Raw genomic sequence first — 25,439 nt, 5'->3', positions numbered from 1 at the left:
TGTGCCGGAAATTTCATATTTCAACTCCAGTGGGCAAACCATGACACCACGATAGCCCCCCCCCCCTCCCCACACACACAATATGAGACGATATTAAATCCACGGCCTCTTACAATTCAGGAGCGCCCCTACTTATTGCGATAGCTGCTTGTTGCCGCGCGAGCTTGAACTGCTTTTCGAACCATTGCAATTTTTCAAAAACCCTTGCCACATCTCCCGAGATGATTTCGTCAAAACAAAAAAAACATTAATGTTTGAAACAAGGCGGACGACACCGGTCACGTACGTCACATTCCCCTGTTAGTTTAATTAATTCCGCACGGAGGAAATATAACCCACGGACCTGTGACCGCAAACCAACAGCTGAATGTTTTACGCGTGTGCTTTGACGAGCTTAGACCTTCTTGAAAAATTCAGAGATTGCATTTGAGACCGACTCCGAAGCCGGCGATTCTCATGACAGTTGAGGCGCGAGTCGAGTTTTATTGCAGGAGCCTCAAATCCCGTTGTCAAGCGCACACGAGGTGATTGATAGGCAGCTGAACCCGAAAGATAAACAAAACAAAAAAGTGTTATTTTCCCAAGATAAATGTGCGGGTACGCGCAAGCGCCGGTGCGCTCAAATCTTACAACGCTGCACCGATGTCACGGCGAGCCGGGTTTGAATCCCGGGCCATGCACAGCACACCAGTAGGCGTGCTGTGCATGGATAGATACGATATCGTCATCTTGAATTGACTCAACCTTGAAAGAGATTTTTGGTTGTTTTATTTTTTTACCTACATGACTTTACCGAATAGAACCAAAGAGTATAGATACACGGTACACTGCAATCAACTTCAGACTGGGGAGATGTCAAGGCAGCTGGGAATCAGTGATGCTGGTCAATTCTTCCCCTTGTTGTAATATTGCAGTCCTATTTTTACGTCGATTAAATATACTTCTGGATAACGTTAACTTGGAAGGTCTAAAAATATTGAAGTGCTATCTGGAGAGCAAAACATGAATATGTGATTGTGCTTTATATTTTACCCACAATGCTTTGTGGTATAGTGGTTAACGTGCTGCATTCTATCAAACACTCTTCAACCATCACTGACCAGTGTGGTGAAGTATGGTCAAAAAGCCACCACTACTGATATGGTGTGGGGAAGCCGTCATCCATCAGTGGACTCCGAATGGTTGGAATAAAATTATGTTATTTAAAATGCCCTACAAGAACGCAGCTTGAGTTTTAATACCAAAAGTGTGGTTCTTTGTGTGTGCGTCTTTGTTTTGCATGTTGGAATGCAGTATGTGCATTGTGTGTATGTGCGTGCGAGTGTCTGAAAGCATGTCTCAATGATTTCACACTCCTGCACGTGTCCATGTGGCTAGGTGTGTGAGCAGTGCCCACATAAGGGGTAGAGGAATTACATGAGTGAAATTCACAGGAACATTAACCATGGCAGCAGGGACAGAAGAGTAAAACGAAGGGGATCTAACCCAAAAAAAGCTCTTATGGATAATATTGGTCGCGAAAGCCTACGTGTTAAACTAATACAGAGGCAACTGTCAGTCTTGTTTGTGTGCATGTGTGTGCATGTTTTTATTTATTATTGTGCTTGTTTACCCAGGAAAGCCTCGCTCAGTCGTAAATCTTTTGAGGAGGGTCATGCCAAGTTTTCACAGCAGTGTGTTATCCCAAATGAGTCATTTGTAGGGCTTTTTTTGCATCTGGATGCTTTGCCAATACCCAGTTGCATTGTTTAGCTATGCGCAGAAACATGATCACCGGGAGTGAACTACAGACCAGGGGAACAACATGCAAACTCCACACAGAAAGGTGCCAGGATCGGGGAATCTAACTCAGGTCCTTCATGCTGCAAGGCGCGAGTGTTACCGTGCATAACCACACACGTGGACATCAAAGTACACACGATGGTGCTGTGCCCTCTGCCAAGGGGCACAGGTGGGCGGGCACAGATGAGGATGCCGAGATTGCGTCTGGGATGCGTCCCTCAATCCTGGGGGGAGGGGCCGGGTCCCCTCTCCAGGGAGTCTGCGCGCAAGGGCGCCACGGTGGAGAGATGTTAACCACCTCGCCTGGTATACAGGAGGTCGTGGGTTCGATCCTGACCCTGACGTCTGTATATTTGAAGTTTGCATGTTTTCCCCGTGGTTGTGTGGGGTTTTTTTTTTCCCTCCAGATCCTCCTGTTTTTCCCTCCACATTTAGAAACGTGCGTTTAACGTATTTGGCCGATATATATTTCCACATGATAAACCACTTCGTTGAGCTATCATTTGTACCCAGATCGCTTCTGAAAAATAACAATATAGCTGAGTGGGCCTTACCTGGTTAAATAAAAATGGGTTACTTTAGTTGTATCTGCATGCCCGCGTGCACGTATACGGTTATGTTTGCAAGTCCATTGTTACAGCGTCGTATACGTACGCAGCAGTACGCGTATATCATTGAAATGGGTATACGCGTGTGCATATGCGTCGTTTTTTAACCCAGTGATGGTGCGGAGAAAAAAACCCGTCACCATCAATTGCAGTATTATCGCAACCAAATATAACGAGGCTTTTCCTGAACACTCGGAGGTCTTCCAGTGCAAGACCTCCTGTGGGCGCACGTGTTCTGAAGCGAGTACCTGCGAACGCCCTCTGTAAAAGGACGGCGCCATTTGTCCCCCCCCCCCCCCCCCGGTGGGAACCGTCACTGCTCATCACCGTCATGATTACAATCAACGTGGTCAGCGTCGTGGCAGGAGAGACAACCCGGATATGGTTGGCATCAAAATTATAATCCCTGTCAGTTTTCCCCGGGAGTTTGCGATAATTGAAACGTCTAGTTATGCTCGTTTGACGGCGTTTCCTCATAGCCCTTTAATAAACTACTCAATTTGCTTTCCATTACTCCTTGAAATAAAGCATTTGAACGATCACACTTGCCAATATTATGACTGTGTGGTGTGTCTATAGCTCACAAAGGCAATGCCCCTCCAATTCTATGTATTTAACTCACATGCATTTTTATCGGCATAACCTAAATCAAATATTATATTACTCGTATGCTAAATCTAAGTTTAATTAGGTAGAGGTATCCCAAGCTAACCCTCCTGGGATATCAACTCCAGCCAGAAAATTTATCTGCAAAAGTAATTATCTTGTAATACCCAATGGAGTCGGCCATCACAATGAGATCTAAATAACTTAATAGTTCTGAAGGGGTTTATCATATTTAATGAACCCGGAAATTTAATCAGGATCCTTTACGCCACTTTGCTGACATAATGGCTCGGTGGGTTAACTAAAATCCAATTCGAAGCACACTTCAGCATCCAATGTTGTGATCGCCTGTTTAAGATTTCCGGAATGTCAGTGATGAAAAACAGTGTCAATTTATAAACAATTTGGGGCGTGCCACAAATCAATTATGCAGTGTTAAAAAATGAAAAATCCGGACTAGCCCAGGCTCGCTTAGAACCACGAGCATTTGTAGACTTAACGTCTCCTTCTCGTGTACGGACCACCACGGTCGTATGGTAGTCCCGTGTCAGGCTCGTGATGACGATGTGGGCACCCCCCCCCCGCCCTCACCGTCTTTAGCCCCGGCAAGGTTCTCCACGATGCACGGCCCCCTCCCAGGAGAGGCCAGAACAAGAGATGCTCCACGGTCCGCGTCTTAGCACAGTCACGCGCGCACGCGCGCGTGCGTGCGCGCCACGGTCGCTCTCGGTGGCTCTGCTTCCGCACGTTGACCCTCGGAGCTGCCGGCTCCGGATAAGCGATTCAAAACTTCTCCAGGTCGGCCGATCGCGGTCTGCGCCAGCGGCGAGGTGTTGGGTTAACGTCGACGCGCTTCGCGACACCCTTGGTCCGTGCGTCGAGCTGTGTTTCAACACGTTTCTAGTCGTGTAGCCATCGGCGATTTTTTTTTAAGCGGTTTCATTGCGGCTAGGAAGCCATTCCGTGATTTCTGGCGGCTTACAGCTGTGACGTGGCCATGTAGCGGATGTCTAGCGTCCTCAACCCATCGTCAACGTTCCATTTTTCTTGCAACCTCTCTCCTGATGTTTTGTGGGGCAATTCCAGCGAACACGCAATGGCTGTTCATGTGTCTTGTGTTCTACGCGTCCGGTAACGCATCGGCAACGCTACCATTCAGCACAAGGTCTGGCTTTTTGACGTGAGTCTATTTTTCCCCGCACCGAGTTGACTCCTCATTCTAAATTTGCGAACCTCCCGAGTCTATTGTTCCAGACGCTGTACGTGTAACTGTGTTGGTGTGTGTTTCTTTATGGGGTGCGGGAGTGGATGTGTTCGCACCGCGCTACGATTTACCGTATGAATTGTGCATTTACTGAGGATTTGCAGGTTCATTTTTACAATTCAAACTAAATTATTTATATACTTTGAAGAAAAAACAAGGCCCTGTAGTGTGGACAAGGGTTCTGTAGTGGATGGGATGTACCCAAATGGCTGGAACACTCGTGGGATACTCTAAGAGTGGAGCGCCAAGAACAGAAGTAAACTTCGTAATACCTGCAGGATATTCATATTTTTGGGGTCATTCGGTAAAGCCACGTAGATAGAAAAATAATAAAATTAATAAAATAATAACAATATCACGACGTTTCGATCGCAACACAAGCAATCGCCATCAGGTGAAAATATAGCGGGAGAGCAGCTGAGGCAGGAAAAATATATGGCGGGAGCGCTGGTAAGGCAGGGTGTTATAAAGGTGTATAACACCCTGCCTAGAGATGAAATGTGCATGTAAATGTAATATCGGACAAATCTTGACAAACGAAGCTGTGGGGGTGGCCATTGTATTGTGAGAGATTAGCAGGTCAATGTAAGAAATTTGCTTGCAAATGTAAGATCGGAGAGAGCTCGGAAAGAGCCACCGCCACATCGAGGTAAGTGAATGTAACTCAGAGTCGAAAATAACTGCTAGGCAGGTAGGATAGTGCAGCATTCAATAAACAATGCAAAGCCTTGGTAGCATTAATGGCTTTAATCGTGATGACCTCAAGACCTTGTATTTAATCAGAAACTGCAGATCATTGTTATCTCCAGAATGGCCTATATTTTATTTACTAGTAAATAAAAAAAAAGCTTTCGTATGCTTCTGAGGATTGTGGCTCACGGATGGCTGCAGCTACAATATCAGGGTATTAAATATCCACACCTTGCTGATGAGAATGAAGTTACTTTAATTTACAAATGCAATTGTTGTATGTATGCTGAACTTATTTCGCACCGTACGTAGGCGACTTTGAATATCTTAAGTCAGAATTGTTGGCCCATAGGCTGATGCATGAAATTATATTTAATTTTGGAAATTAAGCCAACCACCTAACCTGCCTCCTCATGGACAATTCGTTTGCACATCTAATGTATAAATTCACTATCCATTCCAAAACTAGCCCACGTATAGCTATTGTCAGGTTTTACAGCTTTAAAGGTATCCGTGCAATGCAGCACACGCTAACGTGCAATGTGGGATCCTGTGAAGGTGTGGATCACCGTCTTGGGCGTAATTAACTCCACAAAGGCTGGTTCTAAGTCAGAGTGCATAAGGCCACTCGGTTCATTAAGTCGGCATTCACTCAGGCAGTTGCTCTCGAATGGTGTGAATGTTGGCGATATCAAAAATTGTCTCTGCTGCGGTCATCACATTTAACAGGCCATAACGGCCATAGCAAAACAGAGCAACCATTGGAAAGAGATAAGGGCAGTAGAAAATGTAGTTGAAGCACTTACTACGCGTTTTGGCAATTCCTAAACGTCAACAGACAGCGCTCTAAATTTGTTCTAATGATCCACGTAATTAGAAGATTTTTTTTTAGGTCTCGCTTTAGTAATTAATTCTCCGTGTGCATCGGTGTACCCGTGGTTTTGATTTGCACTCTTCATTTTCACAGCAACTCGATAAAACAAAACAAAAATAACAGAGCAGGTCTGCGCAAGATGATAAAAAAAACGGGCCATATTCGCCCACGTTCGATTGCCGAGCTGGAGACAAAAATGAAATGGAGGGTGGCGTTGCGTCGGTCCTCTTTGGCGACGAGCGTTGCCTTCTGTGTGCCGCTGTCTTCACGAGGCTCGCATTAATTATGGCAGGCAGCACGCGGTAATTTCCCACCCGTGGGGGCATCCAATGCAGGCCTGCAGCCCCCCCCGCGTGTGTCTCATCCCTGCTCTTCCAGCCACCTCATTTGTCAGAATTAGATGCCTCCAATTCCCTGAAATTTTCAGCCGTGAGATGTCAAACTGGGTTCTTGGGGCACGGGGAGCATCGACTTTGCGTAGGGCTAATTTTTCAGCTTCATGCAGCTTTAACTTGCGTAGGGGGTTCCCCCCCCCCCCCCCACCATCAAGAATACTTTTTAATAAAACAACGCGAGTAATAACAGTGCACTAGCGTTGCGCTTGATGTAACGGGAAAATTAAACAGGGGACATAAATAGAGAGAAAAAAAATCGAGACAATAGTGGGGCTCTTAATTGGAAGGGCTTTGGAGGAATAGTAGCTGGAGCCACTGCTCATAGGAATTTGTTTCTGGGCCAAAAAATGCATAGTATTGAATGGAAAATCCTCAATGGCCAGCAACATTCATTCTCAACCAGTGCTCACGAATGCATAAATGAGGGCCTTCATTAAGAATTAACTTATGCGGGTACTGAGATCATAACCACTGTACACGGAGATGTAGGAACAGGCTTTAGATATAGCTGCTATATTCATCTCAGGATGGGTGGACCTTGGGGAGGCCCATGCTGGGAACAAAGGCGAGCATTGAAGATATAATTCTCTGGTACTATATAAGGTTACACGCATGCAATGTGTGCACTATGTAGCTAGGTAAGAGCTTAATTGATTGCCTATGTTTAAGGAAGACCTGTCTAAGGGTTTAGGCGATGTAATAAACACCTGGGATTTGGGCTTTATCAATAACACAACATATGTTGCACTTTGATCCGTTACCACAGGGTCTTTAGTGTCGACTCTCAATTAGGTGGCACGTTTTGGTAATTCACCACAGAAGTTACAAGGCACGTATGGAACAAAAGCAAATATTACAATATACTTTCCGGAGTAATCCTTAGGCACGCAAGTTACATGATAATAAAAAATACGTACTTTTTTACCTTTTTCTCAATCTATTTCTGGATGAAGGACTCCCCACACCATGTGGTTGTTTATCCATACTTCACAATTTGTGTTAATAGAGGTTTGATGAAGGATAGGGCGATATGGCCGGTTCACACTACTTGCTACTGATATTAGACAAGGCCAGGGATCGACCTCAGAGAGATAGGTTTGTAAAGCAGGCCACCAACCACTGTGTCACAGCTTCACCCATATATAATTGATATAATTCCATTTTATACTTTAGCTTATAGCAAAAAGTAACCTGAATGCATTGTTCAAGGTGACCCTGGAAAGATCTGGACAGTCCCATCAGTGAGCTCCTCTGGGCAAGCAAGGCTGCGTTTGGCTGGGTCATGTGGCCTGCATGCCCAGCCATCGCATGCCCAAGCAGCTTCTGTTTGACTGGATAGAAGGGGCTTAACGGGCACAGCAAAGGCTGGAAGAGATGGACTGATGTGGTACAGAAGGACGTGGAGTAGATTGGACTTTCCGATTACTGGTACCAGCAGTGCCAATATTGGTCTCTGTGGAGGATGTTCATGAAGATTGCTGCTGGGGAGTTGGAGACAGTCGCCCCCTAGCAATAACAGAGGGCAGAGGGGCGATGCTCTCAACAATGACCATAGCGCCAGGCAGCTAAAACGTGGAAAATTGCAACAGTGGAGAGCGCAGTTGGTGCATCTGCCAGTCATTTCAGTCGACCCATGGCATCTGGGTCTGTTTCATGATCTCCTGCCAGCAGCGAACCTTTGACACTTCATGTGGTCTCTAAGGGCACCTAGCCTGGCACAAGCGCCGTGGTGACTTCACCGCCACTTAGTGGTGAACGACGGCTGTTATTGTACTCTTCACATCTGACTAAACCATGCTGAACTCATTTTATGCGTGTATATCTCGCGTAGCAATATTCATGCAACATATATTCAAATACACTATTTGATTATTCAGTGATGTTTTTTTTATGAATACTGTAATCATCAGTTATCTTACAACACCAAGGTTTAGTGATTAGAGTACAAGTACTTAATTATGAGTTACTTCTACAATGATACAAATATAACCGAAGAAAGTATTGTCGGTTATTAAATTTACATTACTACCATTCTTATTACATTTCGTAGGATAATCGAAAAAATAATATCCACTGAAATGCATTTTTATTAGAATTTCACCACAGATATACTAAGCTAATTTTAACGGTAAGAGAGCCATAGTTTTTTTTAAACAAAAGTAAATCAACTCAAATTGTAATTATATCACGAAAAAAGAACGAAAAGTTTCAGCAAAAGGAAACATTAATTACTGCGAAGGGCTGTGTGGCTATCGTTGATTATAACTGAAGCTTGGGGAATGCAAAAAAACATTTTTAACCCTCCCTTGGTAAAACACAAAGATTGGTGACAGTGTCTGGCAAGCAGGAGTTTAAAGAGAAAGAGACTGGCTAAAGCCGTGTGTTATTGCTGCAGTAGTGACAACGCCCAATCAGGCATGAACCTATATATTAATGACCCTATAATTGCTCTGATTATTTTTGTTCTGCTCAAATCCTTCCCTCAACTCAGTCTTCTTCTTTGTGTGTCTGTCCGTGTCCATCTGCCTGTCTGCCACTCTCTCCGCACTGCTCTATCAAAAGCGCTTAGTGTCTGCCTTCGTGTCCATTCTAATGTTTGTCTGGGTCTCAGTTGGGTTCGTGTCTTGCCCACTCACTCTCCCTTTCTCCATCCTACTTCCAAATCAGCCTGAATCTGCCCAATCCAGGCGCATCTGAATCTAAGGGAATTCTTGCCTGGTTAGTATTTGGATGGGATAATGTCTGGGAATATCAGTCACTGTAGACTTGAGTTGTGAGGTGACCAGAATATGACAGTTCAACAATAGATTTTGGAATCTTCAGAAAGGAGCTTTGAGCGCTACTCCTCGTACGAGTTGGTTTTTCTCTTCAATTACTCCAGTTTCCTCCCAAATGGCAAACATCCATAACCGTAACACGACTGAAAAAGACCCTTGAGACTCAGGGAGGCTTTCCTGGGTAAATAAGATCCATTATTATTATTATTCTATTCACTTCCCTCTCTCAGTGTTATCATCCCTAGCCTTACGCATGCATCCCTCACACTCCCGATCTCTGCTTGCTCCTCCCCTCCCTTCCTTCTCTGCCGCACGAGACAAAGCCCTGCAATAACGATGCAGGCAGGGGGTGCCAGTTTAAAGCTGGAACAGCACACGGAATATTGACCGCACCTTCTAGGCATAGCAAGCGCCGATAGCAACTCTCGCAAGCATCTGTTTGTACAAAACAAACGGCAGTGTTGTGCGCTTGCCCATTGAATACATTTCAGCTGCAGAATTCTCATTTGCTTTCAGCTGCAGACAAATTGTACTGCAAACACCAATATATATACACACACACACACGTGCATTTTAAAACATTACTTGGCTAGAACGAAAATACTAGCAAAAACATATTCAGCATTTTGTTCTATTAAGTTGAAAGATGTGCGGATACAATTAAACGTTTAATGACTATCACACTGTTAACCAAAGCATTAATGCACAATAAATATAGTTAGTATGTGGCAGATGCATATTGTTAACACACACACACACGAACGATCTAGCAACTCATTAATACCGAAAAACGAGTTATAATGTAACAATCGCTTAACAAGGAATAAATTACCGTCTGGTAAAAAAAAAAACATTTAAAAAGACCAACACAATACATTTATATCAGCGGGTTTGTGCTTTAAGTTCGCCTGTCTGCTCAATAATTGCCAAGTGCACATTCGGGCAGTAACGCACACATTTCCAGCGCGCACCAACCAAGAAAGTGCACTTCTATCATGTGTTGATTTGTTTGTTATTGTAACGTTCTTACCCATCCTGACTGGGCATCTGTGAAAAATAACTTTGAAGCTCATCGGATTCCTCCAGTATAAATAAATATTCTTATTCTGATATCCTGAAGCAATTGAAAACCGGGGCCAATGTGTAAGTATGGCAAGGCTCCCAATCATGTACTCGCAAATTGAAATCCCAGCCAGAGTTGACTTAGCACCATTAATGTCACGATCGCGATTATCATCATCAACATCACCATCTCCGCAGGGTGGATAAAATGAGCGTCACTGGGAGAGGCTGCACACCGCGTTGATGGGAAATCACCAGTGGTTGAGGGACTGGTCTTTATCAGAAGAACACGGTATGTTCATCCCTGGCTTAGGGCCACCAAGAAGATGAGCACCGGCAAATGTTTTTGTCTGAGCATGGGGAGACACTGGCTTTCTTTACGTCATCACCATCATCATCAGCCTTTGCTCAATCCAACGGTGGATGAAGGCCTCCCCAATTTGTCGCCACCTCCCATGATCCTGCATTGCAATGAAAACATAAAAACATTTTAATGACAGTGTTAAATTAAGTTAGAGTGCCCCCATGTATTTTCTAGCATTTAGTGGTGGCTCATGACCATTGCTTTTACCAAGTAAGTGGTGGATGTTCCATATTCCTATGGCAGAGCTCCAAACTCTCAATATGACAGCCACCGTTGACATCCCTAACTGGCTCAGCATCACCAAGTGATGCTCATGACACCGGGCTGGGAAGAATGGGATGCCTTAAGTGGACCCGGACAGGATTTAAACTAAGTCTCATCACACACAAACTCCAGTGCATAAAGCATCACACACAAACTCGAGTCATCCTCGTAGCGGCTTTTGACGAGCCATCGAAATAAGATGGTTAGTGCATCATGCGTTTTCAGATGTGCTTCTGCAGGCGTCTCTGGAATGCTCTTCCTTCTGATAATAGGAAGCCACTGGAGCTATGCACTTTGAAAACTCATTTCGTTCGAACTGCTTTTTGTGTCTAGTATGTTGTCCTTCCCCGCACCTCCGATTAGCACGGTTGGCTACATACGGTGCAAAAGAAGTTCGATATACATGGGCCATCACGGCCATTGTATTGTATTAAAAAAAAACCCACAAACATACAGAGCCAGAATCACATCTAAATTAAATGGTTAAACACATGGTGCATTGCCTCGTTGTTTGTAATGGGGCCATCGGTACGTTTTTGCCAAAAATAAGACGAACATAAAAAAAATCCAGTAACATGTGAAACAGCGTACATAGTATACACAATCTCCGAGGACAATGTTTGCAAGAACAGGCCATTTAAGTTGGGAGTCACAGGAAAAATTGTAAATCAGCAAGCGACACTAAATAGATCGTCTATGTCTGCATTTGCGTTGGCTGCCTAAATGAATTAGAATGATCCTTAAACAGGTCCCTGCAGGGTGGGCTGGTAGGAACATTGGAATTTTGCGCAATTTTATGACATTGCTACTTCCAAATGTTGGGTGCAATAAGACATATCAAGTCTCTGCGCTGTCTATTGCTTATTTTACACCCAACAGCACGAGATTTCACTTCGTTATTAAAGTATTGAAAGGGGACGGACGGACGGACACATTAATCTATTGCAGGCTGGTACACTCAGTTTACAACTTCGTTCCTACCAGTAAAAATTCAATGTATATGTTGTATCATTTCATTTTACGATACAAAATGCAGGGTGGCCAAAAAGTCAGGAGACAGAGGGTTATTATATTTATTTTAACAAATCGCACAGGGTTATAATAATTGATTTTAACAAATGTTCAAACTGACTACCATTTGCATTAATATGTGCATGAATTGTCTTTTTAAATAAATTTCGGACTTAAATAAAGGATTACAGCTGCTTTCTTAAGCATACATAAAAAAAAATTCAACTCGCTTTTTCTGTTCATTTTTAAATGCCATCTGAAAAGGAAAAAAAAAGACAAATTTATATTAATAACGATAATAGATAAAATATGAACTTAAATAATGACCAATATAACTGTTTTAATGCCAATATTAAAATAACTAAAATAACCACGTGTGTGCTGACTTTTGGGCCACCCTGTATATACACTAACACACAACAGCTGCAAAAAATCCGTATGAAAGACAGCAGCCAATTGATTAGCGTCAGAGTCGATTCCAGCCGAGAAAGGTCAGCGAGTTGGAACCCACTAATACAAGGAACATGCACGCTAATCGCCTTATAAGGTGCTATCGATTCCCGTGATTACATGTCACCTCGCAGAAACCCAAGCACCCGAGCCAAGCCAGGCCCCCACACCGCACCAACCGGAGATGGCAAAATCCACACACGCACGCACACAATCCGGCTGCGTATTATGAGCCAAGCCGCATTTTGGCAAACGGCAACGATGAATGGACGTGGCAGGCACCATCAGTCGATGCAATTGGTGCCGTCGGTTTCTTTGGAATTTTTTTTTTTGCTACGGGATGGCCAGCGCAACGCGAACTGAACGTACGTGTCGGCATCGAGACGGACCCTTGGTTGGGAAAACGAAACGAATGCTTTCCCAATAAAAACGCTGAAAGGAAAGGCCGATTCTCCTCCCACGCGGGCAAAAAAATAAAGCGTGCACAACCCCGAACGTTTCAAGGATTGCACGGCGGCGAGCGATTACAAACACCAAAAAACATAATTTCTCAAAATGTGCTCAAACAAACTAGGTTCGTCACCCGTTCATTTCCCATGTCTTTGCGTCGGCCACCAGGCCACAATAGAATGTTGTTTTTTACCCCCCTTTCCACCTCCCCTTTGATGTGGGGTAAAAATTTACGGGAATTCTCACAGCGCTCGCCAGCTAATGCTGCAGGCCATCTATGCAGTCGGCCCTCTGATCATCTCGGCTCCTGTGTCCGATGGAACCTATTACGGCAACCCTGCCTCTGCATATTGAATCCATTCATTTTAAATAAGGTGTAAATGCAATATTGAAAAGAGCGGCAGACTTTGCATGCCCTTTGCTCTATGCTGTGTAGCATTTGGAAAAAAATTGCTTAATCATTTAGTCAACCTCTCGGCCCTCTGCCAGTATCTTATTTGTCGTACACCTTCTCATTCTAAATCTTACTTATTATGTTTTCAAACAGGTGGTCCCAGCTACAGCCATCTGGGATACGCGCGACATTCTTCGACCTCTCCGTAATCACCGGCTGCTCGGCAAGACCCCTTCGCGATAATCTGAAATCAAAATCCCCCACCAGCTCACAGTTTCACAAAGGAGCATAGACACGGCAATACGACAGAATGGCCCACACGCCGCGATGGATGATCGTGGTGGCATGTGGGGCACTGCTTTTGGCCACCCCCGACGCTGCCGCCACCGCCGCCGCCGCCGCCGACACCCCTGCCACGGTTGACGAGACGGAGCGCCCGCCCGGCGCGGGCTGCCCTCCCATGTGCCTGTGCGAGCTGCGCCCGTGGTTCACCCCGCAGTCCACGTACCGCGAGGCGCTCACCGTCGACTGCAACGACCAGCGGCTGGCGCGCGTGCCGCCTGGCGTGGCGGCGGACAGCGAGGTGCTGCTGCTGCAGGGCAACACCATCACGAGCATCGCCCGTGAGCAGCTGGCGCCGCTGCGCAACCTCACCGACCTCGACCTCTCGCAGAACAACTTCACGTCCGTGGCCGACGTGGGCCTGCTGAACGTGAGCCGCCTGCTCACGTTGCACCTCGAGGAGAACCGCGTGACGGAGCTCGCCGACGGCTGCCTGAGCATCCTGCCGAGCCTGCAGGAGCTCTACCTCAACCACAACCGCATCTCGTCGGTGGCACCGGACGCGTTCGCGGGCCTCGGGGGGCTGCTGCGGCTGCACCTCAACTCCAACCGGCTGCGCGCCATCGACCGCCGCTGGTTCGAGGCGACGCCGCACCTCGAGGTCCTCATGATCGGCGAGAACCCCATCGTGGGCGTGGCCCCGGCGAACTTCCGTCCGCTCGCCAACCTGCGAAGCCTGGTGCTCGCCGGCACGGGGCTGGCGCACGTGCCGGGGGAGGCGCTGCTCGGCCTGGAGAAGCTCGAGAGCCTCTCGCTGTACGACAACCTGCTGGAGGCCGTGCCCCGCGCCGCCCTGCGCCACCTTCCCGCCCTCAAGTTCCTCGACCTCAACAAGAACCCCGTGCGGCAGATCCGCGACGGCGACTTCCGCGACATGCTCAACCTCAAGGAGCTGGGAGTGAGCAGCATGGCCGAGCTCGTGTCCATCGAGCGGATGGCGCTCGTCAACCTGCCCGTGCTCACCAAGCTGGAGGCCACCAACAACCCCAAGCTGGCGTTCGTGCACCGCGACGCCTTCGACCGCCTGCCCCGCCTCGAGAGCCTCATGCTCAACGACGACGGGCTGGGCGCGCTGCACCGCGCCACCGTGCGCTCGCTGCGCTCCCTGCGCGAGATCAGCCTGCACGGCAACCCGCTGCGCTGCGACTGCGTCAACCGCTGGATGGGCGCCGGCAACCGCGGCGCCGTGCGCTTCCTCGAGCCCGAGTCCATGCGCTGCGCGGCGCCGCCCGAGCTGGAGGGGCGCCGGGTGCGCGACGTGGCCTTCGCCGAGACGGCCGACTCCTGCCTGCCGCTCATCGCCGCGGGCACCTTCCCTGCGCGCCTCAACGTTCCGTCGGGCGCCAGGGTGCGCCTCGCCTGCCGCGCCATCGCGGAGCCCGAGGCCGACATCTACTGGGTGACGCCGCGCGGCGACAAGGTGGCGCCGGCGGCCTCCAGGTCCGACGCCCCGCTCGTCAAGTACCAGCTCGGGCCCGAGGGCACGCTGGAGGTGGCGGCCATAGCGGTGGAGGAGGCCGGGCTGTACACGTGCGTGGCGCACAACTCGGAGGGCGCCGACACCCGGACCGTGGCGGTCCGGGTGGATGGCGCCCTGCCGGCGTCCGTGGCGCGCGACGGCCTGCGCCTGGAGGTGCGGCGCATCGACCCCCGCTCCATCCTCGTCGCGTGGAAGTTCGGCGGAGGCCGAGGGGAAGCCGTCAGAAGCGGCGGCGGCGGCGGCGGCGGCGGAGCGCTGTCGTCCGACCTGCGGTGGTCGTCGGCGACCGTGCGCGTTGACAACACGCGCGTCACCTACACGGCGCGCGTGCCCCTGGGCGTGCACGAGTACAACCTCACGCACCTGCAGCCCGCCACGCCGTACGAGGTGTGCCTGTCCGTCGGCGGCGGCGGCGGCGGCGGCGCCCCGCGGCAGCGGGGCCGGTCGTCCGAGCGCTCGTGCGTCAACGTGAGCACGGCGGAGGCGGCGGCCGCGAGCGCGGCCGAGCGGGAGGCCGGCGCGGCGCTGGCGGGCGGCGCCGCGTGCCTCTTCGCCGTCGCGGGCCTGGCCGCGGCCGCGGCGGCGTGCGCGGCGCGGCGCGGGGGGGCGGGCCGCCACCGCCGCCGGCGGGCGTACGAGCCGCCGTCGCTCGGGCGGTGCGTGCACAGGGCGTCGTCCATCCCGCTGGACGAGCTGTACCCGCCGCTCATCGGCCTGTGGGAGCCCGACGGCGAACGGGACAAGGAGGCGCGCGAGGGCAGGGCCCCCGCGCGGGTGGACACGTCGCGGAGCGGCTTGCACGTGTGGTGAGAGCGTCGCGCCTGCGGCCGCGGCGGGGAGGTCGAGGGTCGGCGTGGAAGACGCGGCGACGCCGCTACTCGGCCGCCCCCTCCTCCCGCGATGCCGTTCCAGCTGCCTGCCTGCCCTTCTGCCCGGCCGACTGCGTGGGCGCCAACAAGATGCGTCAGACTCTTGTCAAAGAAGAAGAAGAAGAGGAAGGGAAATTTCGCTCCATACAAAGTTGTCGCTCTCAACGTTCCTTGGCCGTGTTCACGTTTATCTGGAGCCGAGTGCCCGCGGAGTTTGTGTATGCTGGATTTAAAAAAAATATAAGGAGGGCAAAACTAAAACGCTGCGCAATCAAAAATTATCATCGTAATAAAACAAGGCTCCATACGTAAAGCAGAAACAATGTTAATATTTTATCTCAGACCAGCACAATTCCTTAAAATATTTAAAGGCTTTTTGGGCAGTTTTCTTTTCATGAATGTTTTTCGTTAGAAAATAAGAAATGAGGAGAAAAAAAAACCTACATCATGGAATGATAAAGAAACAACCTTTATGATTTGTGCTAAAATTTACTGCACATTTTCATACATTCGCAGCTGTTCACGTTTCCCCGAGACAGCCATGAAACGCTTTCCTTTTTGTTACGATCAGGTGAGACTAAATCCCGTTACAAAGAAGCTGATGCTGTACAACTGCTTTTTAAGTCCCTCAACAGATCCTCCTGCCTCTCATTAAAACACTATTCCTCTCCGCTCCGTCCATTACTAAGCAGTGTTGGCAATGCCGATACAAGCAGACCTTAGCAATTTGTAGATAGCGTAGTCTTAAATGAGTAGCAAACCGTGTGTCAAGATAGACTTTTGAGAACGATTAGTTTTGAAGTGCAAAAACTTAAGATGAGATATTTTGTACCGATTATCAGGCGAGGTTTCTTTTTTGCTGCTTTAGGCCGTTTTTAATACAAATGGTCTCTGTGAACGCGCTCCGTGTGTGGACTGAGTTTCTGCAACTGCAATCACCGTTCCGCACGCCGCACAACACCGGGCAGCGTGGTCAGGTAAAATTAATCCAGCAGCGTGTTTCCACACAGCTCTGCAGGCAAGCATTTGGCAGCATCTGCAAGGGAACAGGTCGCAGTACATGGCACAACTCCAGGAAGAAGAAAAAAATCACGTGCATCCCACTTTGCATTGGTCTAAAAATATTTTTGTTACAGCCTGTTTTACACACTGTGAATAATTGCAGTGTGCCGTAGAAGTAAAGTCAAAATGCCCCATCGTGTTTCCGATGAAAGTTGGGCTGCACACATTTTCAGTGGCTGTACTGAGCCAGTGGTGGAAATGCCACAATCCTTTGATAAGGATCAGTTCCTCAAAAGAACAGCCACTGTTGATTTTTCAGACAGTGTTTATCAAGTTGAACCCTGTCATGATTTGAACTCAAAGGCACACAACTAAGTCAAGCACTCTGCCAAGCACCAACCCCGTCATAATGAGTGTATTATAAGTAAAGTGTACATAAAGTGTTTGTTTGGACGATATTTCAGAGGAACTTTGAATACGGCCATCTGAGCTGACCATTTTAACTTTGAGGTGCTTATTCAACTATTATTATTATTGTTTTGCTGTCAGATGTATTTTCTCACCAGTTTCTGTCAAATTGTTTAATTAAAGCCTCCACAGTACAGATACAATTCACATTCACATCCCTTGCCTCATTCTCAACAAACCCACAGAACATTGATGAAAGATCAAGACAATGTACAGCCCTGAGCAAGACACGACCTAAGCTTTTACTGGCCAATCTACCTTTTAAGAACATGCCATATTGCCGGTGGCATAATACTTCATTAATTTATGTGTTTATTGTTCTTAGAACAGAAAGGTATCCACTGCCTTGTGGCAAATACTTTCATCACTGAACCTCCTCATTCCTCTCGCACAGCAAGAGTAAAGGAACCCATCATTCAATCGCTCGTATGTTCCTTGTCCAGCACTCAAATAGGGCATCCTGCAAGCTAATTCTGAAACTCTCCAGGCAATTTCAGACAAGAAATATCGAGGCCCTTAAGGGGTGTGCTGGAAGAAATTGTTCAAGATAACAATAATACATGACCCGCTCTCACCACTACCTGAGGCACCCAGCTTCCCACACACCATCTAAAGCTGGGGCTGTGCACACCAGGACAAGGTCGATCGATAGGAATGGATCTGGCTCGTGTTGATGAAGCAAGGTTGCCTCGTTTTGCCATGGGCGCACACGCTCGGGCGAGGAACATGCACGCTCACATAAGAGCACAACGCTGCGCTCTTCCGCTGACGCGTGAGCAAAAATTTGGTTTCAGAAAAGAACGTTTAAAAACGCCATGAAGTGGCTGGGTGGCTCATAATGGAACCTCAGAGACAAAACGACTGCGACGCCTGTAATTAACCATGTTCTAAAACCCATCGAGTTGATGTCATGAGCAAACTCACAAATGACAATGCACTGCATATCTTTGGCATTTAATTTTACGTTACATATTATATATGTCACATCAAAGGATGTGTGGTGAACTGTCCTTCACGGCGCATGTAGGAGTAATCGAAGTGACTCCACACATCAGTCAGTGGGTGTTGTCTTCCAGGGCCATCCGCTGATGTGATGCGTGCGGCTCTGCTGTCTAAGGCATTCCGGAAGAACATTTCTCCCCCTCTCGACTCCGATAGGGCAAATGTAATAAGATTGATGATGTAAATAATAAATGACCAGCGGGTCATTTCATCCGACAATGTCACGCGCGCACACACCTCACCATGGAGACGCGGGGTCTATGGCGGTTGTTTTTTTGCTCCGGAGACTTTAATTTAATCTAATGACTCTCATAACAAATTCAAATGCACACCTGCGGCCCTCCTCGGCGGAGACACCACAGAGTCTGCGGTCTCACCCTGGGTGGGGGGAGGGGGGGGTCTTTACCAAGCAGTGGACTGAGAATGGTCAGAGCTGATCATAAAACATAAACGCAAATGCACACACTCCCTGGGGGGGGGGGGGGGAGGCTCCAGAGGGTGACGATTGTGATTACGATGCACGGAACGACGCTTAAGTCACGTCTCGAAAAGGATCAAATAAAACACGAGTTGCCTTACATTGCAAGGAGATGAAATTCGCCAAGTAGTCGATCTGTGTTGTGTTTTTGTGGAGCGGTCACGCTCATTTCACACTTGCAAGTCTGTAAAAAAAGCCATTACCTTTACAGCTTACACACAATTATGCTTAAACTTCCCTCAATAAATATAATCAAAGTTACGTACGAAAAATAACACTGTTTGGTCCTTAACCCGTGTACACTGAGACAGCACGTGTTGTGCATTTCAAGCCGTCACCTGTGTCACTTCATATGTTTTTATTATGTTAATTGCCTGGCCAACTACACAATGCAGCCAATTACAATGCTTTTTCCATGGATTCTTTAGGGGAATTAAGTATAAGGACACCACGTTTAACTCTACACAAGCCCGTTCTATTTAGCGAGACTGCTTTCCTATTCTTAAGACCTGAATGTGAAATGGTTAAATTTGCTGCCAAGGCTTTTTTACAAGTTCTACCTTAAAATGCCCTAAGAGCCTTGTTAGTCAAAATAACAAAGGCAGAGCTTAACGCTGAATACTAAACTATCACCGCCAATGTGCACAGCACGTGTCTGTGCGTATGCACATAGGGAGCGCTCTTCGCTACGAACCCGGCGACGCGAGTTTGATTCCCGTTCACAGCCAACACCAGTGACGATTATCTAAACCGGTCCTGGGCCTGACCTAGGTCGACTCAGCCTCAAATGAGTATCTGATGCGGTGTGCAAACATCGCCACTGGGGAGACAAAGGCGGCTGGGCGTGGTGCTGACCACCTACCCCCTCGTGTGCCGCTAACAGCACTTTCCCGAACAATATATTAAGGCTGCACGGGGGATGTGTCTTTGTGCGTGAATGACAATTCGTAATTGCATTGGTTGGCTAAGATCTCGGTGACCTGTCTTCAATTGATGGCCATCGTGCACAACACCAGCAGTAACCGGAATGAGCCCCGTCCTTAGCCTCCTCTAAGCTGACTCAGCCTTAAGTGAGTATCCCATGTGTAAACGTCAGCACTGAGGAGACAGCTGTGGCCAGGTGAGGTGCAGGCTTCACTCACCTCTCGTGTGCTGCAGTATCCTCACTAAATAGTCTATAACTGCAGAGTTTATGGTGCTTAGCAGGCGGGGGGGGGGGTGCTTTGTGCATGTGTGCTTGTGGCCATATGGTGTCGAATCTATCAGGAGTGTAATTATTATCCCCCCACGATTCGATGATTCAATTCCAGAATTGATTATTTTTTTGTCTCCGTTTTACCATGAAGTATTTGTTTGTAATTGTTTTTTCCCCATCTCAATGTGAATTTCGTTTCCACTCCATTAGCCTGAACGTAACATAAGCAGACTATTTGCATTTTTATAAGAATCAAAATAAATCGATATTTACACTGATACACACGCACATTTATATGCCTGAATTTTGAGCTTCAAGGCTAAATATGATTCAATGGATGGATGGCATCGTCACACCCTTAATTTATACAACGTAGCAATGTAATATTCTGCATATTATTTTAAGTCACATTCAAAATATGAACGGGAAGTGGACACATGAAGGGCCTTAAAGTCTTGTGATGTGAAAGCTATCCATGGATGTGACGCAGTTCAAACAGGATCCGTGAGTGCTCTTGACAGCACCGTGGGGACTTCAGAGAACTCACGGGCAGCGGTTGAGGAGGCACGTGCCGACAACGCGGCCGCATCTCTGCACACGTGGGCTCACCTAGCTCCGCACCTGCTCCTCCGCACAAGCGCACGCGCGCAACCCGCGAGAGAGCCCGTCTTCTGCATGCACGCGGCAGAAACGCGATCAAGAGCCCTTCGCCCCACAACCCCAAACCCATGGCAGCAATCGCGTTCGCTTGCGGGGCTCCAAATTCACGGCTGGATATAATCACGACCCGTGGCCATCTCCTAATCGAGATCACGATCATGGCCATGATCGTGATGGGTAAAAACGGTGAACGGAGAGAAGGGTTATATCGTGGCAATAACAAGTAGTGCCGATCCTCAAGAGGAGTGGCCACGAATATTTTTTTATGATTATGGGAGACTGCATTTGCTCATGACGGCGAACAAAACTGAAGATTCCTCATCTTCTTTAATCTGAATTCTTTTTCTGGAGGCATCATGGTTTCCTTAGAGGCTGATCCCTTTTACAATCCGAGGCACAATTGAGCAGGAAGATAGCATGGATAATCCCTGTAGGCAGGCATGAATTCCCACCGCCCCAAAACCCCTCTCACTGCAATCCAACGAATTGTCACAATTTTGGGTGGCAATTTGATTCAAGAATCTATTCTTATATTTGCCATTGTAGTTTTTTTCTTGGCTTAAGGATATATTTGAACAAAAAACATGCACTGTACACGCAACATATACGAATAAAAAACAACAGATTCTTCCAGATTCGATACAGGTAGAGTGAGCATTAAGATCCTCGTTTCATTCATGCATCATCAATGTATCATTAAAATAACAAGCAAGACTTTTGTCGACTGAATGTGAACCGGTGACCCACAATATTTGTGGAGGCAGCATAAATATGCCGGCATAAATCCACGACGATATGGCTCGAAAATATTGCCAAAAAATATTTCCAAAATACCACACGTTCATCAATGTAAGTCTGCTCCGCCTAAGTGATTTATGACGTCGGGTGCGTTCCCACGGTGCTTTGCCAGAGTAATATATTTCACACCAGCTAGTAGCATGGTATTAATTGGTATCGAGTGCGGTTTTACAAAGACAAAGACACCGGCGCGCAGAGGCCAAGAGGAGGAGCGGAGGGACTAACGGCGGGAGCTCGTGTCGGCAGCGAATCTGGAACCGAGCGTACGGAGAGAGACTGAACCCGCTTGTGATTGACGAGACGGAGCCGCCGCTTCACGCCCCTCCGCGCGAGATGGCCGTTACGTTAAGAAAGAGGGAGCACGTGCGTTCATCGAACAAGCAGCATCCCACTGGCACGAACTGAGCCACTACTTCTCGATCAATCGTGGAAACATCTGAATTTGGTTGCGGAGGGCGGGGGGAGGAAGAGAGGGAATTTCAGAAAAAGTCTAAGGATGAACTCCGGCAAAGGGGATGTTCACACTGCACATCACTTGAGAGTGTGCCTCACAACAGAATGGGAAAACCAGGCAGGTCACCGTGTGTCGCCTAGGTGCGGTGAGCTGTGACATCAAATATAGGCACATCGTTACGGTACAGGAGGAGGCCACCGCACGCCTCGCCGAGACTCTACTCCTGCGTACATTTGACAATGACCTCGCACCTTTAGCAATCGTGCTAAGCAGCACTTCTCGGTCCGGGGTATCATTCGCAGCTTAATTGAAGCAAAGGCCAATGTGCGGCAGGCATATTTTGCATGACCATTAATGCTTAGAATCTCAGACTGACGCAAGTGTAAATTATCTGCGACCAGTGAGGAGTACTGAAACAATTGGCGAGGTAGAACGACGGTGCTGGGATAAGAAAGCATGTTTTTTGGAGCGAAACGTCACGGGGTGCACGACGTTTGTGCAAGAGCGGCTCTCTTTAAAATAAAATTAACGAGCCGCAGCAGTGAACGAAACACGGGTCATACGCTACAACGGACCCACGCTCATTTGGAAGATGACATGCGCGCAATAAAGCACACACACACACACACGTGAAACTGGACGAACGGCCAAGTGACGCCACTCTTAATTATGGGCCGCTTAGACCACTTGGACAAACAAACGCAATTAATGCTCCTGGGTTTCCTGGGCAACAAGGAGTTAAGGCTCATTACGGTTGCAGCTTTCGTGCCACCCATATACCCTGGGGGGGGGGGGGGGCAGGCCGGCTGCCTAAGAACGGCCCTAATGTCATCGCTTGTTATTGTCGCATCTCTTCACGCTTAACGTATTGAGACAGGCTTCCAAAAAACACAACGTACGATGGCCAGGACACGCAGACAGCGTGGCTAGGTGGACGCACGCGTCCCAAGCGTGCCCACGACTCCCACGCGCCGCACACCTCGTGGTTACGCACAGGCTGTGTGTGCCCGTGTGGGCTCTGAGTACGCAGCGATGGGTGTTGTAAGCACGAAGAATTGCGGCCGCGTATTTATGCTTGTGAGGCTACGACCACATCGCCCGGAATGCACGCGATCTCGTGATATCTTGCAAGCCAAGCAGGCTGGAGCTTGGATCGTGTTTGGATGGGCGATCACCATGCATTGCAGGCGTTATAGGCTTGAGCGCTGCGTGGTGGGCGGCCAAGGGCAGTGCGGCCAACTCCATCGTTGCACGGTTTGCTTATGCTCCCATGGCTATGCTGCCCCGCCCTTCACCAATGCCTTCCGGGTTGTCTCCCCAATGTTGACGTGTAAACATCAACATTGGGGAGACCAAGGTGGTCGGGCATTGTGCCGGCCAAGCCAAAATCTCGTGTGCTTTGCCGTGCTTTAAAGGTGCTCGCTCACAGCACTTTCCTCAACAGTCCATTGAAGGCTATATGACTGATCTTTGTCTTTGTTCGTTTACAAAGTTTGAAGAGTCAGCAAGTGCGTTCCCAGTGCAGCAGGCTGGTAACCGTGTAACAAAGGCCAAGGTGAACAAAGGGGGCACCACGGTGGCGAGATGTTAACTACCTCGCCTGGTATACAGGAGGTCGTGGGTTCGACCTGAAGCTGACACCTCTATATTTGGTCACGTGGATTTTCCTCCGGGTCCTCCAGATTTCCCCCCCCACCCCACATTTAGAATCAAAGTGCGTTTTGAGTATTTGGCTGCTATAACTTTCCACGCGATGATGGGACACTTTGTTGAACTATCATTTGTGGCCAGGTCGCTTATGAAAAAAATAGCTATCCAGCTCAGTGTACCTTACCTGGTAAAATAATAGTTTAAATAGTATAGTTTCAGTGGTGCTCGACGTGGATGTGTTTTGTTTGTTCTCTACTGAAATCCGTCCTGAAGCACTCTCACCGCACGCCGGGGAACAAGGCTGCCAGCCCCAGCACCGCGTTAACCGAACTTGCTTAAGAGAGAGCAGAGCGCCTCACATCTGCACGCAAGGTTAAACACGAGTGCAGCCAAAGTAGAATACAATTATAATTATATTAATAATAATGTAAAGAAATTTGAATTACGATTACTTAGGGACGGGTTACATATGACACTTTCATTTATTTCAATGAATTGCAAGCGTGGTGGTATGCAGATACTGAAGATTTTTTTTTCTTATTAATTAAATATGCCTTGAAGAACAATGTGACCTCAAATACACATTAAGTTCTTTTTTTTTCATTAACTTATCTGACAATAAGGTAGCCACAAGTATATAATGAAAAGTGCTTTTTTTCATACAATGAACTCACTCAGCCAGATAAGTGTCGAGAGAAAAGGTGTACTAAAATCGGGTATGTAAAAGAAGCTAATGTCAGGCTACACATTTTTTTTATTTTATTAGATATCTAAATGGCACCATTGCAAATCTGAGTAAAAAAAAGGGCCCAAGGACAAATATTTTTAGGCCCATTATTTCGGCGTGAGAAATGTGGTTTGCGTTCATTTAAATAGGCAGCTTCCAAGAAGTGCATCGTTACCATTAGCCATGATCTATCCACTGATAGATGAAGGCCTCCCTGGGGGTCACCGTCATCTCCCGTTGGATTTATGATGCAAACCATCCCCATAGCTCCTGAGCACGAGCCAATTGCATTGGTCCATCTCAACGGTAGACATCTCTCTCAGGCTGCCACTCCGTCTTTAGTCTCGACCACTGGGCAATCATCCCCGAACAGCAATGCATCCTGACCAAAGTCCACTTATCTTTGAGAACATTTAAGAAAATGCCTCTCAGTTGCAATTGTTATCGAAGCCAAATGTTACTCTTTCTATCTCTTGGTGCAATTCCAAGCAAGCATCCGTTCCATTGCCCCTTTGGGCACATTTCAAATGTTGTTTCATTTTCTTCGTCAAAGTCAACGTCTCTGATTTATATTTCATAACAAGTAATATAAACTGCCATAAGGTATTTTGGGTTAGAAAGCGGAAATATATAAATGTGTCGTTAAACCCGCCACAGCCAACTAGTAAGGGTTGTCACGTAAACAGAACGTGCCAATTCGTCACCAGTACAGCACGCCGGTGTAGTAGTTTAGTGTATAGTAGTGTATAGTGTAGTGTATAGTGTAGTGTACTAATACAGCATACCGGTGTGTTGGTGAGCCAAGCCACAACATTGACAATCTGAGTACTCAGATTAGTGTTAAACTAATATAAACTGATTGACGACTTTCAGATTGTGGGAATCGCCTAAAGTATATCAAATACTATTATGCCGTCCCCTTTGTAGTCTAAGAAGACAATCGAGACAGTAGGAAAGTATGCAGTCATCCAGGCTCTGACAAAAATAGTAAAACACCATTTGCAAAACTAGACGCGCTACACTAAGACTAAATGAAGGATGTTTTACAATGCATATTAAAAGTGGAGTCAGAAAAGGCACTCGCCAAAATTATTCACAATTATTCACATTAGAAGATGAAGACGTAGGCTTTCGCGACCAATATTCATAATATAGTTTTTTTTTTAGTTTAGATCGCGTAAATATAAATGTGTCGTTAAACCTGCCACTACCCGACACCGCCAATTAGTAACGTGTGTAACGTAAACAGAACGTGCCAATTCGTTAATAGGACAGCACACCGTTGTGTTGGAGAGCAAATCCACACCATTAACAATGGATTTT

At 47.6% G+C, this 25,439-nt stretch overlaps 2 protein-coding genes across 4 annotated transcripts in view; one reads left to right on the top strand and one right to left on the bottom strand.

The window, feature by feature from the left end:
• LOC116942325 (leucine-rich repeat neuronal protein 1-like) overlaps window positions 1–16,584 on the top strand; it is a 48,954-nt gene extending 32,370 nt beyond the window's left edge. The window contains exons 1-2 of one of the 2 annotated variants that reach the window (XM_076067089.1): window positions 9,012–10,350; window positions 13,145–16,584. In XM_076067089.1, the coding sequence (XP_075923204.1) occupies window positions 13,302–15,623 (2,322 nt within the window). In that variant the 5' untranslated portion in view covers window positions 9,012–10,350; window positions 13,145–13,301 and the 3' untranslated portion in view covers window positions 15,624–16,584. Of the gene's footprint in view, window positions 1–9,011; window positions 10,351–13,144 lie in introns of those variants that run through there. The other variant, XM_032954091.2, reaches the window with a different exon arrangement.
• IMMP2L (inner mitochondrial membrane peptidase subunit 2) overlaps window positions 1–25,439 on the bottom strand; it is a 258,807-nt gene that overhangs the window by 143,551 nt on the left and 89,817 nt on the right. The gene's annotated exons all lie outside the window — the stretch shown is intronic.

Source organism: Petromyzon marinus, chromosome 14, assembly GCF_048934315.1.
Source record: "Petromyzon marinus isolate PM22_M1 ecotype Great Lakes invasive population chromosome 14, UKy_Petmar_22M1.pri1.0, whole genome shotgun sequence".
Classification (NCBI taxonomy): domain Eukaryota; kingdom Metazoa; phylum Chordata; class Hyperoartia; order Petromyzontiformes; family Petromyzontidae; genus Petromyzon; species Petromyzon marinus.
This window is presented reverse-complemented; position numbering and strand designations above follow the sequence as displayed.